Raw genomic sequence first — 16294 nt, forward strand, 5'->3', positions numbered from 1 at the left:
AATATGGCGTCTAAGCAATAAACAAAACGCTCGGTGTTGCCTTATCGCAAAAAATGTCACAGTGACGTGTTTCATTTCGCGATTCCCCTGTGCGTTCCCTTTAGGGAGTTATGTTTTGTTCCCTATTATATCTGTATTTATGATGAAATGTAGGTATTACTGTCAATCTCGGAGATAAGATTGGGGTTATATCGTGAGTGATACAATTCATTTGCTTAGTCTCCGATTTCTGGATCCAGTTGACTGTATTTCTAACTGGAATATTTGAAAATAAATTGTCATCAATGTGTTGATATTAATTGATTTTAAATATATTATAGTTGATATTTCATTTTAATGTTGGAAATAGTTTATATGTAAACTGATGCTTTTGTTCATACACAATAATTAAAATCCTGTCAAAATTTAGCAGATAGTACAAAACATACCTAATAGCAATGAAATTGAACATATAAATACAAGAGGCTATTATATAAAATAGGCTGAAACAGATAAAAATAAGGTATGTTTATCATTTATGTAACCGTATGAATTTGATATTTAGCAGTCCAGTCACGCGTCGGCCATTTTGTGCAAACGGCGGGAAAAGCCGCCGCTCGAGCGCGCAGGTGTTTTGTAACCGATACGAACGCAATGAGAATTTCAAAATTTATTCAATATCGTATTTAGATATTTTTATTTTCAAATTATGTAATTCATAGGTTTTATGACGGCAAAAATACAAGTTACAGGTCGGTTTTCGTAAGTGCAACCGAATTATAAGATCACATTTTTAGCTTTGATTCCGATGTTATTATTTTGAAATACAAAAAAAAATAAGGGTTTTATTTATTTTAGATCTATTTTATAATAATTCTAAGTTTATAAAACTTAAAATTATTTGTACAAAGGTTTTTTTTATGAAATTCAGTGTCGGTTTATAATTGGACAAATTATAAATAAAGAAATTTCAAAATTAGTAGAATCACAATGTAATGTTTATGCAAAGTAAATCGCATTTATATTTTATGCAGACAAAAAACATGTTTTCGTTAGTGTTGCCCGTCCCCGTACAATGTCTGTGCAAGGATTACTTGAAAGCCAGAAGATGGATTTTAATATAAGGTGATATAATGACAGCTCGAATGATAATGATACTTGAAGTTGCGGATAAAGAAACGTATATTAAAATAAAACACAATTTATAAATCCAATGACAGGAGGAGTAAAGATAAAAAAACAACTTAGACTGGATTGACTTGGGACAAGATAATATTAATCCTTATCTAAAATAGTGAATGGTACTTATTAAACAAATCGTAAAAAAATGGCGTTTTGATATTGCCATAATTGGTGCTGGAAGTAAAATTAAAGCAGAAATAAGTAGGTATTATTAAACCCTTTTATTCAAACTTTTAAATAAGAATAATTAGAATTTTTTTAAGTATTGCCTGCATTACTTAAATTGCTACTTTCTAATAAACGATAATATTTGTGTCAATAGAAGATTCGACGAGCGGTCAAGATCGTAACTGCGAATTTTACAGCTATACGTGGTTAAGTTGGTGTAAGCTGGTATCAACCAATGTTATATGATAATCTTACGCATTATTTATGAGTTATATATAATCTAGAGTAGGCTGCAGGTGTATAGCAATCTGCTATCTAGTGTTTATACTAAATAAAACCAACCCGCATTGGAGCAGCGTGGTGGAATAAGCTCCAAACCTTCTCAAAATGAGGAGAGGAGGCCTTTAGACCAGCAGTGGGACATTCACAGGCTGTTTCGGTTCGGTTCGGATATAGCATATAGTAATATAGATAGTTCCAAACAAGATTACGTCCATTATTTTTCCAATCGCTACATTGCAAGTGTGCGATACAAGTGGTGTGGTGTGGTGCGACTTCGTGGATTGAACTAACTTTAAAGTCTACTACTTATTAGTATAGTAGTTAAAATTACATTTAATATATGAGTTAGTGAATAATATATTCTAGTTTTCCAAATAGGTCTACATCTTACCTATTTACTAACTGTTTCCGATCTCTAATGTAGTGTGGGTAGAAATAAATGTTGTGTACAGGCAGTAGGTAGACAAGACATATGTTACGTGTATATTTGTACAGTAGGTATAGTGTATACTTGTATAGTATAATTATACGAGTTGTTTACGCGCGGCGCGCAGCGGGGCGGCAATAATGTGGCTCCGCCCACGTTCGCTTTTTACCGCATTATTTTACCTTGCCAACGTTGTTCTACGAAATTGATGGTGGAGTATTAATTTATATATAATAGATAAATTTTAATATTTGACAATTCTGTCGGATGGTATTGTATTTCTTTATGAATTTTTATTTATATTACGATCTCAAGCTCATTTAATCAAACGTTTAAAATTAAAGTGTCTCGCGTTGTAATCGACTTTTATTTATTTTTCAATTTCGATCTATTTAAGGGTAAATTCATTTTGTCATTAAATAGTAAGACTTTCAAACGGGTACATTTGTAAGACAGCATATGAAATGAGATATGAATTTTTTTATTAATCATTTTTAATCATTATATTAATATTAAACATAACAAACATGTACGTTATTATGAAGTATTTGATATTTGAACGTGAATATAGATATATTTAACCGGTAGCGGCACTTTAGCTTTCAATATGTCTATTGGATATATAATGCACAGCCGCAGACATAAATACGTTTTTTTTTTTATTATATGTAAGTTTAAATCTATGTGTTAAATATGAAGAAAAATACTTGGCTTTTTTCACAAATAAATATTTTAACAATGCTAGCGTTATTGTCGTTTTATATTTCTTGCACGTAATACATATTTTAAACTGCTTTATCGCATAGATAGGTTCATAGAGTGAACCCTTTCAGATTTTTTTTACTTTTATTAACATATACAAATAAATTAGCAAATAATTACTTGTCAAACATTTAAAAATATATGATTCCTAATATCTACGTCATTTTTTAATAGCGGCCGACATGATTTTTGAGGTCAGCAGGCAGTCTATGATGATATAAGTGACCATCTTGGCGCATAGAAAACTGGCCCTGCAAGTCGTACAAAACTCGTTACACTGTCAACTAGGCACACCTATTCACTCACCATACAATCCGCAACACAGCAACACAGAACATTGCCGCAGTGTGGGCAAAATTTCAGCTGAATGTATTGGATGAAACTGGTTCATCCACATTTTAAATAACAGTTAAGTTAAATACGATCTTTAAAAATATTGTTCATTCCGTCATTTGAAATTAATAATTATATACTAAATATTTCTAAATAGCAACATTTATGAATCCTCCCATGAAGCGTTTCTCTCAAATTAACAGCTATAATTACATGTAAGCGTGTGAGGGGTTGAAAACAGCCCTTTAACGAATATTTCCATGTTTTAATCCTGTTTCATGCGTTATTGCCCCCCACAAACGCTTTGTAACTCCCGCTCGTCTAACCACCGTGCGCTTTTAACCGTTCGCATCATTTCAACTTGTTTATTTGACCATTCCGTTCGTATGAATGATTTTGTGGTAATAGAGAATATTTGTTTATTATCTGTGCCTTAAAAATGTATGGGATATTTTTGCCGAATAATTATATAAAAATGCCTCATATTGCGATACGTACTACATTACTGATGATAAAACAAATGCTTAATTTTGCAAAAACAATGTTGCTATATTTTAAATACATTTAAATATTTATGATATAGATAACAAACCATAAAGGCATTCACTCTTTGAAAATTTAATTAAATAGAAAACGCGAGACGCACAATATTACGTCGTACGGTTATCCCTAAAGGGGTGATAGGTAATGACGGCAGATTTAATTGCTATTATGTGTGAGCGATTCGTACGGGCTTTCATCTTGTTTCAGAGGATTAGGATGGGAAGTGGCTAACCAATGTTTTGTTCTATTGGTTATATCATTAACGGCGTATTGATACGGCTTTTTTGTTTATATGTAATTGTATTTAAGTATATATTATTTTTAGTTTGAAGTGTGTACACTCCCGTGGAAAGCACGTAAAGCCGTTGGTCCTGCGCCTGAACTCTTTCCGGTCGTGTCGGGTTGCCGTACCATCGGATTATGAGAGTTAGCGAATAGAGAGTGCACCTGTGTTTGCGCACACACATGTGCACTATAATATCTCCTGCGTAGTTGGCTAATCTCTCTTGAGATTGCCGTGGCCGAAATCGGTCTGGAGGACATCATTATAATTGTTATTATTTATTTATTTGGATCTCCAGCAGTTGTACATAACAAACATTCAAAACACGCTTTACATTAACAATTTTATAGTATTATACTTAACCATGTACAACCGATTAAAGGAGAACAAACCATTCCCAAACACAATTACAAAAAGAAGTAACAAAATATACAAATCAAAAATAAAATAAAAACAGAAATGAGAAATATTTAAATAAAGAACAAAAACAGAAACAAAAACTATTATAGTTATAATTATAGCTCCATTTGTATGTGTTATATTTAGTATCTAAATTTGTTATATAATATTACTTACGAGGTAGTATTATTTGTATATATTTTTTTTAAATCGCAACGATACTAATATATTGTCTAAAATAAATTTGTCATCCATACATGTATGATGGCGTCTCTTTGTATTTAAGTATATATGTATCTATACATGTATACATACATACTAATGCAAGTTATGTGCGTTTATTATAGAATATTATGTTATTCCTAATTTTAGCATAATATGCTTTTTATAAATCCACTATATATAAATGAATAACCGGTATAAATAATGCACTTAGCATTACTATTCGTAATAAAGTAATATGTTGGATAAAGATGGTCGTATTTAAGCTCGGGTTACAACACAGGACTAATCAGGAATGATAATTGTAGAGTAACTAAATAAGTTTCCAACCGTTTCTTCCCGCTAGAGGCCGCTTTCAGTAACTGGTAGAAGTAAAATATTGACGATTTTGAAACGCTCAAGTCTAAACTTGAATAAAAATACATTTAATTTGATTTTATTTAACTGTTATTTAAGATTATGTTGTTTGATAAAATAATTTAAACTAATAAATTATTTAATGTGGTTTTAAGAAAGATTATTTTTATATCAATACACTTTACACATATATATCTAACCGTTAGGGCTGAAAGAGTTTAATTTTCAGAAAATTAAACTTTTAAAGACTGATTAATTGTAAGTTTTTCTTAAAAGTTCGTTCGTACAAATAAAAATATTCTTCTAGTGATAATCTTTAATAGTTAACAAAAAGAATGTAAAGTAAAACAAATGCCATTTTTATTTGATATTTTCTACACTCGGATTCCTTTACTGAAACTAAGTGACATTATTTTAATCCTATAAAAATCATTCATATTAAACATACCTTGAAACAAATATAGCTCTAAGACGGTATACCGAAATAGAAGGGCCGCTAGTATATAGCTATTCCATACGAGCGGCAGATCAAAGGGTTGGAACCGCCCGCCGCACTTTGAGCTCGCCGACGTATGTGTACATAGGATTCTGGCCTTGTATTCATATATAAACTTTATGTAGTATTGTATGTTTGGATTATAAATCTGTAATATGTCGTGTGGTGTAGTATTATCAACTAATTGATTGTTTTTAATGAAGCTATAAATGTATGGGTACTTGAGGATTGGAAATTTAATTAAACTATTAACAAAAATGAGAACCGTCAGGGAAAGTACCACCCACTCATATATTCTACCACCAAACAGAAATACTTGGTATTGTTCTGTTGCGATTTGAAGGGTGAGTAAGCCAGTGTAACTAAGAATATGAGGGAAGGCGAAAATTTACGTCAAAAAAAAAATTGGCACAACGAATATTCATATCATCAGCACAAATTATAACGAAATTAACCACCACCACACAACCACACTACCACCACCTGATGGTAAGTGGTCACCAAACGCCCTTAGACATTGGCATTGTAAGAAATGTCAACCATTGCTTACATAGCCAATGCGCCACCAACCTTGGGAACTAAGATTTTATGTCCCTTGTGCCTGTAATTACACTGGCTCATTCATCCTTCAAACCGGAACACAACAATAACAAGTACTGCTGTTTTGCGGTAGAATATCTGATGAGTGGATGGTACCTACCCAGACGAGCTTGCACAAAGCTCTACCACGTGACGTCTGAAGCGCGAAGTGATTTTTTAATCATTTTAAATGTAAATAATTTGCAGCCTGTCGAGTTTTATTTGTAAGCCTAATTGCGGTACCAACGCCTGATTTTGTTTATAGGTTATGTAAAAAGTATAAATACTACACACTCTTTACTAATACTTTGCATGAAATATATATTAAAAGACTGTCTAAGTTTATATATTAAGATAGAAAAAACTTTCAAGATTTCCATTTTACAAAGCTAAATTGTTAAGAAATATCTTTTTAACAGTTACATAATTTGGTGTTTAATATTCAAGTGTATGTCAGACGCGAAACACAATTCAAGTAGTATATATTTGAAACTGAAATAATGTGTTGGTATTATAATGTGATGTTGTTTGTTTATTTTGTTCCTTTTGTTATGTGAAAAATGTAAGACTCGGTCAGATTGTAATATATAATATTAGATGTAATACGAACGGTTATTAAATGTTACTGAAGATAATCTGTCATTTTTGATATTAAACAATAATAATATATATTTTTAATCTGGCACAAGAGCATTGACAGATACTTTTTATGGCGGGAAATAGATAGACTTTGAATGGTTTTTACGGGAACTGCGATGATTGCGTGTTCTAGTGCTTACAAAAGTTACAGCCTTTGTATCGATGTCCTAGGTTATTGTGGTTATGCCAATCAAATCAAAATATACTATATTCACGTAGGCTCTAGCGAGAACTTTTGAATCGTCATTTTAAATTTTTAAAGCTACCAACGGAAATTTATTCACCGAGAAGAACCAGCTAGAAACTTATTAGTTAATATTTATCGACAATCAAGTTACATACATAATTAAATACAATTTAATCATTATTTCTTCTGCATGGAAAATGAACGATATAAAAATTGTTGGATTTTTCTTTCAAAAATGTGTTAAGAGCATCTTGCAGTATGGAAATCGGATGTTTATACTCCCGTTCCTCGAAAAACCAGTGACCACGGATGTCTATAGATAGATAGAGATATATCTTGTAAATTAATTGTTGCAGTTGTAATCCCTACCTAAGTTATTAAATTTATTAAGAAATAATATTAGAAAACAGTGTGAAAATGAAATAAATAATGTGATAATTCCTAATAATTATTTAATGCTGTAATGTTAATTGTAAGCATTTTCACGAAAATATCTAATTCTGAAGAACAGAGTTTGAATAATTTAAATGCCGAGAAGTTGTCAAGAATATTCAATAATGTGCGTTATTCTTTTACTGTCTGTATCATAGCAAAAAGCCTCTGTTTGCTGTAAGTTTTAACGTTCAAGGGACTCTCAGCCACCTGTAACTTAAAGTTTGGTAGATTTGTTTCTATTTGGGTCCATTTTCCGCGCCCTAGTGGTCAAACACTATAATAAATATTCAACAAACAATACATCTCACTAATTTACTACTACGGAACCCCATAATAACCATTTATCTAGAGACCCTGCGAATAAATATCTCGCGACATTTTTCTTCGCCTTATCTTAAGAGACCAGACGATTTTGCATCTTTTTCTAGCTTTAGTAATTTCGCGAATGTCTATCTCCCTCCTTCAGCATTTATCAGTGCCCAGCCTCCCTTTTATTCGAAACGGTTTATTTAGTTTTGTCTCCTTAATGTATTTATCTTTAACTGCCGTTCTCTGACCTTGTCCGTTTGTCTGTTGAATCTTGGAAGGTGTGGAATTTTATTGACTTAACGATTTTATGGTGATCGTTATTGTTATTTATTGTGTAAAATGTTAGGTTTACATAAAAATGAAAACATACTATTTTTTATTTATTCATATAAAAATTACCTGTTAGTAGCTACTTAATTCGGTAACACACACATACACATTAAGAATATATATGCTTTTTTAGTTGAGAATGTATTGTATCCACTTAACATATTTTTTTAATATTCTTTGTATTATAAACAAAGTACATTTCTCTGTCTAATGACTGTTGACTGTATTTTTTGATGATTTCTCAACTATGATATAACACAAAACAAATAGAGTTAATAATTAAAAGTAATTAAACTGTCTTTTTTTAACTCATTTACTTAATAAAATAAGGTAGTAGGTTTTATATATTAAAACCTTCAAAATAATCTTATAATTACAAAATATTTTTTACTTTTTTTAAAACACCCGTGTCCGATTTGACATATTTCATGTCAAAAATAAGATCAATTTTCAAATCGGCTATCAAAAAACTGTAAGGATCTTTAAAAATCATATTGAATTAGAAAAAAACTTAACATGCGAAGGTAGTTGCAAATAAATCCCAAATTATAATATTCGTAGTATAAAATATGCTTTGTTACATTTAATGCCGGAGGATACACTTTGAAGACAAACTCAGTATTGGGATCTAGTTGTAGGTATAAAAGTAATAAGTAAATATAATTAGTATGAATTATAATTTCCGTCATAGAGATGTAGATGCTATAACGAAACATTTTTAAAGAGAAAATAAAAAAATAACGTTTATGCTTATAAGGTTTAAAAAAATGGTATCGCCTGTGGTCGAAATCGCCAATTTTTTGCACGAAATTCGATCATTTTTTTTGTGCACATCTACAGCATGGTACCTTTCGTCTTGATTCGATGCAAAGTCATCTTTGTTTTTCTCTCTTAATTTTATTTTCATTTTATGTAATAAAAATATCTATCATATAAATTCCTAATTATTTATACGAATATTGTTAACCACTCAAGTTGTTAGCAACCGACACATAGATATCGTATTACAAATACAGTCACTTTCACGGTAGACAGGTATTGCGGTATTACCTAATATGATTATGAACTACTGTTTGTGATATGTTCAGAGTTGAGGGTTATGTCGACCGTTACCATCAAAAGTACTTCAGCATATTTTTACCGTTATCATTATCATCAGGTTCAGCTCATTAGTTAAAGATTTATAAATAAATAATTATAAAATAAATTCATCGTTACACCTTCGTCCTTACATGGGTATGGTAAAAAAATGTATTGGGTATTTTTCTTTATCTATGACCGTAAGAACCAGCTAAGCAGCTCACTTATTTTTATGCCGTTATCATTAATGTAATTTATTTTGTCTTTGTCTCTTCTTTTTTTTTAGCCATTGCTAGTGAATACGATATTTTTTGTATATTTTGCCATAAACCCGTACGTTGTTAATTATATAATTTCATATATTATTATACCTTTTTTGTTCCCAGACTATTTTGAATAAAGATTTTTAATTTGCACGTATTCCGATTTGACATCTTGCCTTTTTGACAGTTTATCTTTTTTAAAAGTTTCCCAACCGCGGAATTAACGCCAAACTTCAGGACCCTTTTTTGGTTTATTAATAAAGTAAGCATCAATTATTTTGGGTATCGAAAATTAAAAAATTCCATAACTTCAACCCGAATTTAGCGAGTTCGAGAAAAATGTTCAAAGCCACCTAATTGGATACTGACTACAGACCACTACAAAGGGGGATGTTTGAGATAAAAATGAAAATTAAATCTTCCAAGTGGATGAACAGAGTAATGTTTTTGACGGTACCGGAGGCGGGTCGCCCCCCACTAGGGGGGAGCCGCAAATCGACTATCAAAATGCCGGCGAGTTGTGAAAAAAGTTGTGTTTCAACGCAGACAGTGTGACCGTTGCGGATGCTCTGCCCTTTTTGCTGGTTTTTTTTAATTATTCGTGTCTGCAGCCAGTGGTTATGAGTTTTCATTTTTTTTTGCCGCAGGAAACATTACATATGAAAACATGTGTATAAAATATAATTCGTATAAAAAACGAGACTACATTCACAACGTAAATATATTTGCTTACCTTTTTTTAATACTGGCAACTCTGTTCCATTACACATAGCCTGAGGTCCAGGACTCAGACTATGCAATTGATATGGCGGCGTTCTAGTATCGATCTGCGAGGGCCAGGGGCTCCTCGGCCAAGCCGGAGCCGATCCTGGCGTACCTAGCAGCCGTAGCCGTTCGTAAACAGGAGTCGAACAGTCGTTATTTTGCTGATTGTTAGATTTTTCTTTCTGGGCTGCGAGGTTGCGAAGTACCCGGTTAATTGATGACACCTGGTGAATTAATAACATTTTATTAAGTAAATAACAAGAACATACATACATTACAGTACATTGTGTCACTGACATTTTTTAGATAAAAACAAACCATGGGAATGAAACGATCACTTCCAAGCCGTTTCAAATATATATGTATAATAATAATTGCATTGTAAATATAATTGTTGGAAAAAAAAAACGATAAAAAAAGAAATGAGTGTCTTTTGCTGGCTCCTTTCAGTTCTTAGGTGTTCCTCTACGAACCGATGGTAGATTTGTTTGCAACTCAATAAGTAAGTGTAAAGTACATTAGCAAACATTTGTCTTTTGCATTTTGCTTTGAAGGGAGAGTAAGTCAATGACAATTACGAAAAAAAAATGTAGCATCTTAAATATTGAGGTTAAAGACGTATTAAGCATTGGAAATATAGGGTAGGTAAGTTAATAGGGTCATCGTTAGCATCTTTCAATTATTATTTAAATCAGATTTGAGCTGAGTTGATTTAAACTTGAGTGGAAAAACATGCGGGTACCCTAAATACCATTTAAATTCCAGTAATTTGGCAGAGTACGAAAGTGACGTGGACTGACTGACAAAATCGAATTATACACTGTGGGTACTTGATCATGTAGTTAATGCTGTGTGATCAACCTTCATAGTGTTTTATTGTTCCCGTTTCTGTATTAAATACAGAAAGATTCCAGGTTCTTTACAATACGAAACAATATACTATAATTTTCTTATAATAATCGAATTATTATTAAATAAAGTTTCGGTAAAATGTTTCTTTTTTATCATAATTCTTTGAACTTTCTACTTTTAGATATTTCACTAATGTTATAAAATAACCAAACATCGTTATCGAGTCACGACACTGTATCGATGTTCGATAAAGCGTAGTGACGACATGCGATCAGAGAGGCGTGCAACGGGTTGATAACTACGCCTTAGGTATCATTTATGCGATTCCATAAAATACAATCGTTTATTCCTTTTAAATTAGTATGTATTCATTTTAATTTTAATGACCAAGGATTAATGTAATAAAAAAAAATCAAAACAAGTGAACCAAGTATTAATATTTTATTTTACAAATAAATAATTGTTTATTAATATATTAAGTTTTATGAAGGGATTAGTAGTGAGTGTTACGACAGTAAATTGTTCATTATATTCTATGGTATAGAATTAATTGTTTTTGTACCTATTTAAATGTTTATTCATAGTGAAAAGACATTTTTCACGATTTAAATTTATCCTATTCTTCTACTACAATTATTAAAGAAAAACCGGATACTTGTCTATTCAAAGTACTTTCGTATTTCATAGTAATATATTTCCTAATTATTTTATTATAATGTCAAAATAAATTTAATTAAATATGAAATTCAATACTAAGCGAGTGTTAACCGATAGCCCACCCAGCCTTGCGATAAAGGAAAACCAAAAATGTCCGCGGGCCTACCAACTGTCACTGTCATGTGACAGCGCGCGAAACGGACGTAGCGCGTAACTTAGACGTAGGACAGGAAGGCGAAGTCCGTAAGACGATAGATGGTAACTCGATATACAGCCGCGGTGGTCCGCGCCGCTCGCTGACTGGCAGCTGCTGAGATGCCCGATGGACCGAGAAAGCGCGGCACGTTCGAAAAACGAACGTTTTAATTTTTTTTTCTCTATGATCGGATAGTCGACAGTTTTGTAGTATTGGTAATGATATTTTTATATTTTTTATTATGTTGTCTGAAGCCTTTGATTTAAATAGATAAAAAAGGGTAACTTATTTGGTTTTAAAATGGCATATTCCTAGGATTAATTAAATTATATCTAAATATTAAAATTATAAAAAAGTCAATACATATATCTCAACATTCAATATCAATTGTTAGATTTATCTAATAAACTTCATCTTCAATCCATATAAAATAGAAATATTTATTCTATGAAATTTACCGGTAAACTAATAACGATAAAAATTGTTCAATGAGAACATTTTAACAAGCTGTCTAATTAAAATTCTCCGATCGAAGTTTCGATTATTCAACTAGAAAAATGATTCCTCAGAAGGGTTGAGATGTTACAAGTTTAAATACAAAATGAAATGGAAATTTTTAACAAGCTACTGAACGGAACAGCACAGTTGGCGACAAATTGATTGCGATAATTAAACACTATTTGCAATTATTTCGTTTAGCTTAATTATTCATTTGATTTATTGTCTATAGACTTTATTTAATTCTTAAGTTAGAAACAATGACTCATTAAGTTTGATTGAAACTTTATATTATAAAAAAAAATCAAAGTTAACACAATTAAAATGTCATAGTAATAATATTCTATATTACTTTGTAGTTTTTATAAATTAATTACATATTATTTTCTAATTAAAACGTTATGATCTGATTAACAATTACATTATAATGTTAAAATAATTGTTTAGAGATTTTTATAATTGAAATTCAAGTTAATTTATAAATATATTTGCAATTGCATAATAATGTTTTGTAAGCAATGCTATTAAAAAAAACCATAGACATAACCAAGCGATCCGTGCAAGTGTGACCATGTGTGAAAAACGTTTGCATAAAAAGTCTTGCATACATGTAAACGGTCCTAATTCGATTTACACGCCCAATGATTTGTTTCCACGATTGTACTCGCTTAATTCACCAATTAATAAATAACCCTTTAATATTTGTTTATATACTCCTATGTACACGTGATTTATTTTTTTTAATAGGCGGTTTCACGTGATTGAATTTAAAAGAGGTAAAAAAGGTTGAGCCTTTTTAAATACTAGTAGCGATTTCAAATCTTTATTTTTTGTGAATTTATAAAGGATTATAAAGGATAGAGTGAGGTTTTTTTAATCCTAGGATAAGATGCATCTATGATTTAAGATTAATTTACACGATTAAGTTAATACACATTTAAAGGATATTAGACCTTATTTGTAAATACTTATCTAATATCTTATTTTTTACTGCACGTTGTGATGTTCCTTGTAAGGAAGCGGCGATAATCTTAAAGTTTTTTAAGATTTATTTCAGAACTTTTTTGTTTTATTTTGGTAGTATTATAAAAATAGACAGTCAATTATTTCTTTACATTACAGAAAATAAATATTATTTATGACCTTTAATTTCTGCGATGTCAAACAAATATTGTTTAAAAAACATATTCTCGTATAGAATATTTTTCGATATCGACAATATGTGTCATGTCATAAAGTGGATAAAAATGAGTGTTGATTGATTAAAAAATAATAACATTCTAATATTATATAATTTTTTAAAAGGTAGAATATTTATAAATAGTTGCATATTCCACCATTGTAGTGGAATCAGCAACAATAATTGTATACACACGAGTAATTAATGTAAACTTGTAAAACCAAGTTTCCAACTCCGCGATGTCAATATATCCTTCCTGGGGTACGATATTCGTTTCTGTATTAGCTTTATTTAAATCTTCTTAACTTAGTCAAATAATAATTATACAATACAAGAATAAATAAAAAATAAATTTAATTGTATATAATTGACTATATAATTCATTTGAGAAGAATAGGTAACAACTGCTGTATGTATTATAATTTAAAATAACAGTATTTTTTGTATATATGTAATTATATTTCACGTTATGCGTATAATGATGAGAATTAACAAAAAATCTTCTAAGTTATTTAACGGTACTTCTCAGTGGATCCTACATTCTAAGCAGGACCTAATTGAATAAAGCATATCTTGATTTTTATTTCATATTAAACATGTGTCACGATAAGATTCTAGAAATGTATAATAAATAAAAATATATCTAGCTTTAAATTAAATAACTTCATAATTACTTAAGATTCTTACAATTTGTACTGTTTAAAATTTAATTAAATGCTTTCACTAAAATTCCTTCATCCTTATATACAAATAAATGTTTTTGTCCTTTAACATCGTTAACAGGATTAAAATATTGCAGGCGGCGAAATTTAATTAATCCATTCAACATTCATACTTCAATAAGCACCCATGAGAAATCGCCTAATAAACGGTTGCATATCATTTCTCTCAAAAGACCGAATACCAATTGTACCCCAAAACACCTTAGACTAGTCAATATACAATAATACAGGACTGGAAGTACCCCGCCGGGGCGCAATGCACCGCGTATTGACAAACTGCCTATAAGTCTCAATCAAACAATACGATTTATGAGCTTAAGTATTGACCCATTTCTTTGATTGCACACAATAGTTTCGACAATTAAATTTAAATTTCGAATCGTGGGAATGGCGCGAATTAAGTGTTGACTCGCGCTGTCATCTTGAGATGGGCGGCATATTTTTTACAGGAGGCGTAAGTCTTTAACATGGGGCGTTGTGCGGTTAGCATTATTCCAATTATATGAAGAAGTTTGTGTATTATATTTTTATTATGGGAAATAAATTTAAATAAATAAATTAGAGTTGAATTCATAACATATGTTAGTAAAAAATGTGAATAATAGAAGTACTCAAAATCCTTTCAAACCAATTCCAGAAGGAATTCTGTCATTGTTGCAATTGCGTTTAAAATTATGTATTATTTTTATTTCAACTTATAATCTTAAATTAAAGCTTAATTGCAGATTATTTTCACTTTTTAAGTACGTACAGAAAAAAAAGTTGATTAAAAAAAAATATAACCTGTAAAAATCATATTCACATTCCAATACTCTCAATCTCACATAACAATAAACAAAGGCAGATCTAAAACATACTTCGATTTCTCGAATGAATTCAAAATACAAAAAATAATAAAACAAAAGCGTAATCAATGAAATGCAAAGCGCGGAAAGGTGCGCAGTTGTTCGCTTACGTTGCAAAGGTTGAGAACATCTGAAGAGAGTAAAAGTCACCCAAAATATTGACTCGCAAAGTGCCGACTTGGCACACAATACGCCCAGCAGGTTGCCCATTGTTGACGACCCCTGTTCCCAACAATGACGGTAATGCACTGCTTTTTTCGACTTGGATCAAAATACTAAACTAAGTAGGCGAGCGTTGTATACGGCGCTCTGCTGTAGTCACTTTAGTGATTCCAGTAATTGTGAATTCCATTTTTAAATTTTTTTTTTTTTTTAGGATAATATTTTGTTTTTTTTATTATTTCAATAGCTATTGAAAATATAATTATGTTTTTGTTGGTGCAACAATAAGATCGCAGTATCTTAACTCACTCATTTGAAACACATGATCCGGTATTACTTAGGTAATACATATTTGAATAAATTATATTATATAAAAAAAAATCATGTACAATTTTCAATATTGCTTAGTTTCACTATGAGAAATTTGCGATCGTGAAAGTAATCTCAATTAAACATGTAATAAATAGTTGGATGTGTGCGTGTATGTATTTACGTGAAACGTGAATAATTACTTGCATGTATCAGTACTTCATAAAATAAAATATTTGATGAAGTACATACAGACATACAATTATAAATATGATTTTCCGAAATTAAAATAACGAATTATTATCAGGCGACAACGAAACAAAATTAATAATTCCTTTGAATATTACAAAATCGAATCGATCAATACAGACCCTCTATTTGCGCGTTCCGTTTTACAAAACGTTCTTTACAAGATGGGTCGCGAAAATAAAAAAAAAAATCGCTGTTTAAGCTTATTGAAAAGTATTCTCGCCCTACGTTCACGGAGTCTGAGCAAATATAAGATAATTTTACCGCTTCACCTCACCCGGTATTTAGGGGGCACCTTTCATACTTTTTACTTTTCCGTTTGACGGTAGGTGCAAGTTGTAATGTAATTTATTTTATATTCAAAACACGTTTAAGCAACTCGGATTGCTTTAAATTTATGACCGTACTCATGCTGTTCGGTATTTAATAAAACGGAACTGACTTACTTGGTTTCAAAGGATGACAAAAAAGTACGCAAGATAAAAAAAAATCCTAAATTAGTAGTATTTATTTTAAATAAATATCTTTAATTATGCATTTAGTAATTATCAATGTTGTTAAGTGAGTGATTAGTTAAACAATGATGTCTTCTTTTATCGAATGT

The 16294-nt window shown here is 30.8% G+C and overlaps 2 protein-coding genes across 2 annotated transcripts in view; one reads left to right on the plus strand and one right to left on the minus strand.

The window, feature by feature from the left end:
* LOC126776726 (protein mini spindles) overlaps positions 1 to 16294 on the plus strand; it is a 230730-nt gene that overhangs the window by 46914 nt on the left and 167522 nt on the right. The gene's annotated exons all lie outside the window — the stretch shown is intronic.
* LOC126776820 (paired box protein Pax-6-like) overlaps positions 1 to 16294 on the minus strand; it is a 47262-nt gene that overhangs the window by 9259 nt on the left and 21709 nt on the right. Inside the window, exon 4 of the mRNA XM_050499627.1 lies at positions 9989 to 10244. Within this exon, the coding sequence (XP_050355584.1) occupies positions 9989 to 10244 (256 nt within the window). The remainder of the gene's footprint in view (positions 1 to 9988; positions 10245 to 16294) is intronic.

Source organism: Nymphalis io, chromosome 21, assembly GCF_905147045.1.
Source record: "Nymphalis io chromosome 21, ilAglIoxx1.1, whole genome shotgun sequence".
Taxonomy (NCBI): domain Eukaryota; kingdom Metazoa; phylum Arthropoda; class Insecta; order Lepidoptera; family Nymphalidae; genus Nymphalis; species Nymphalis io.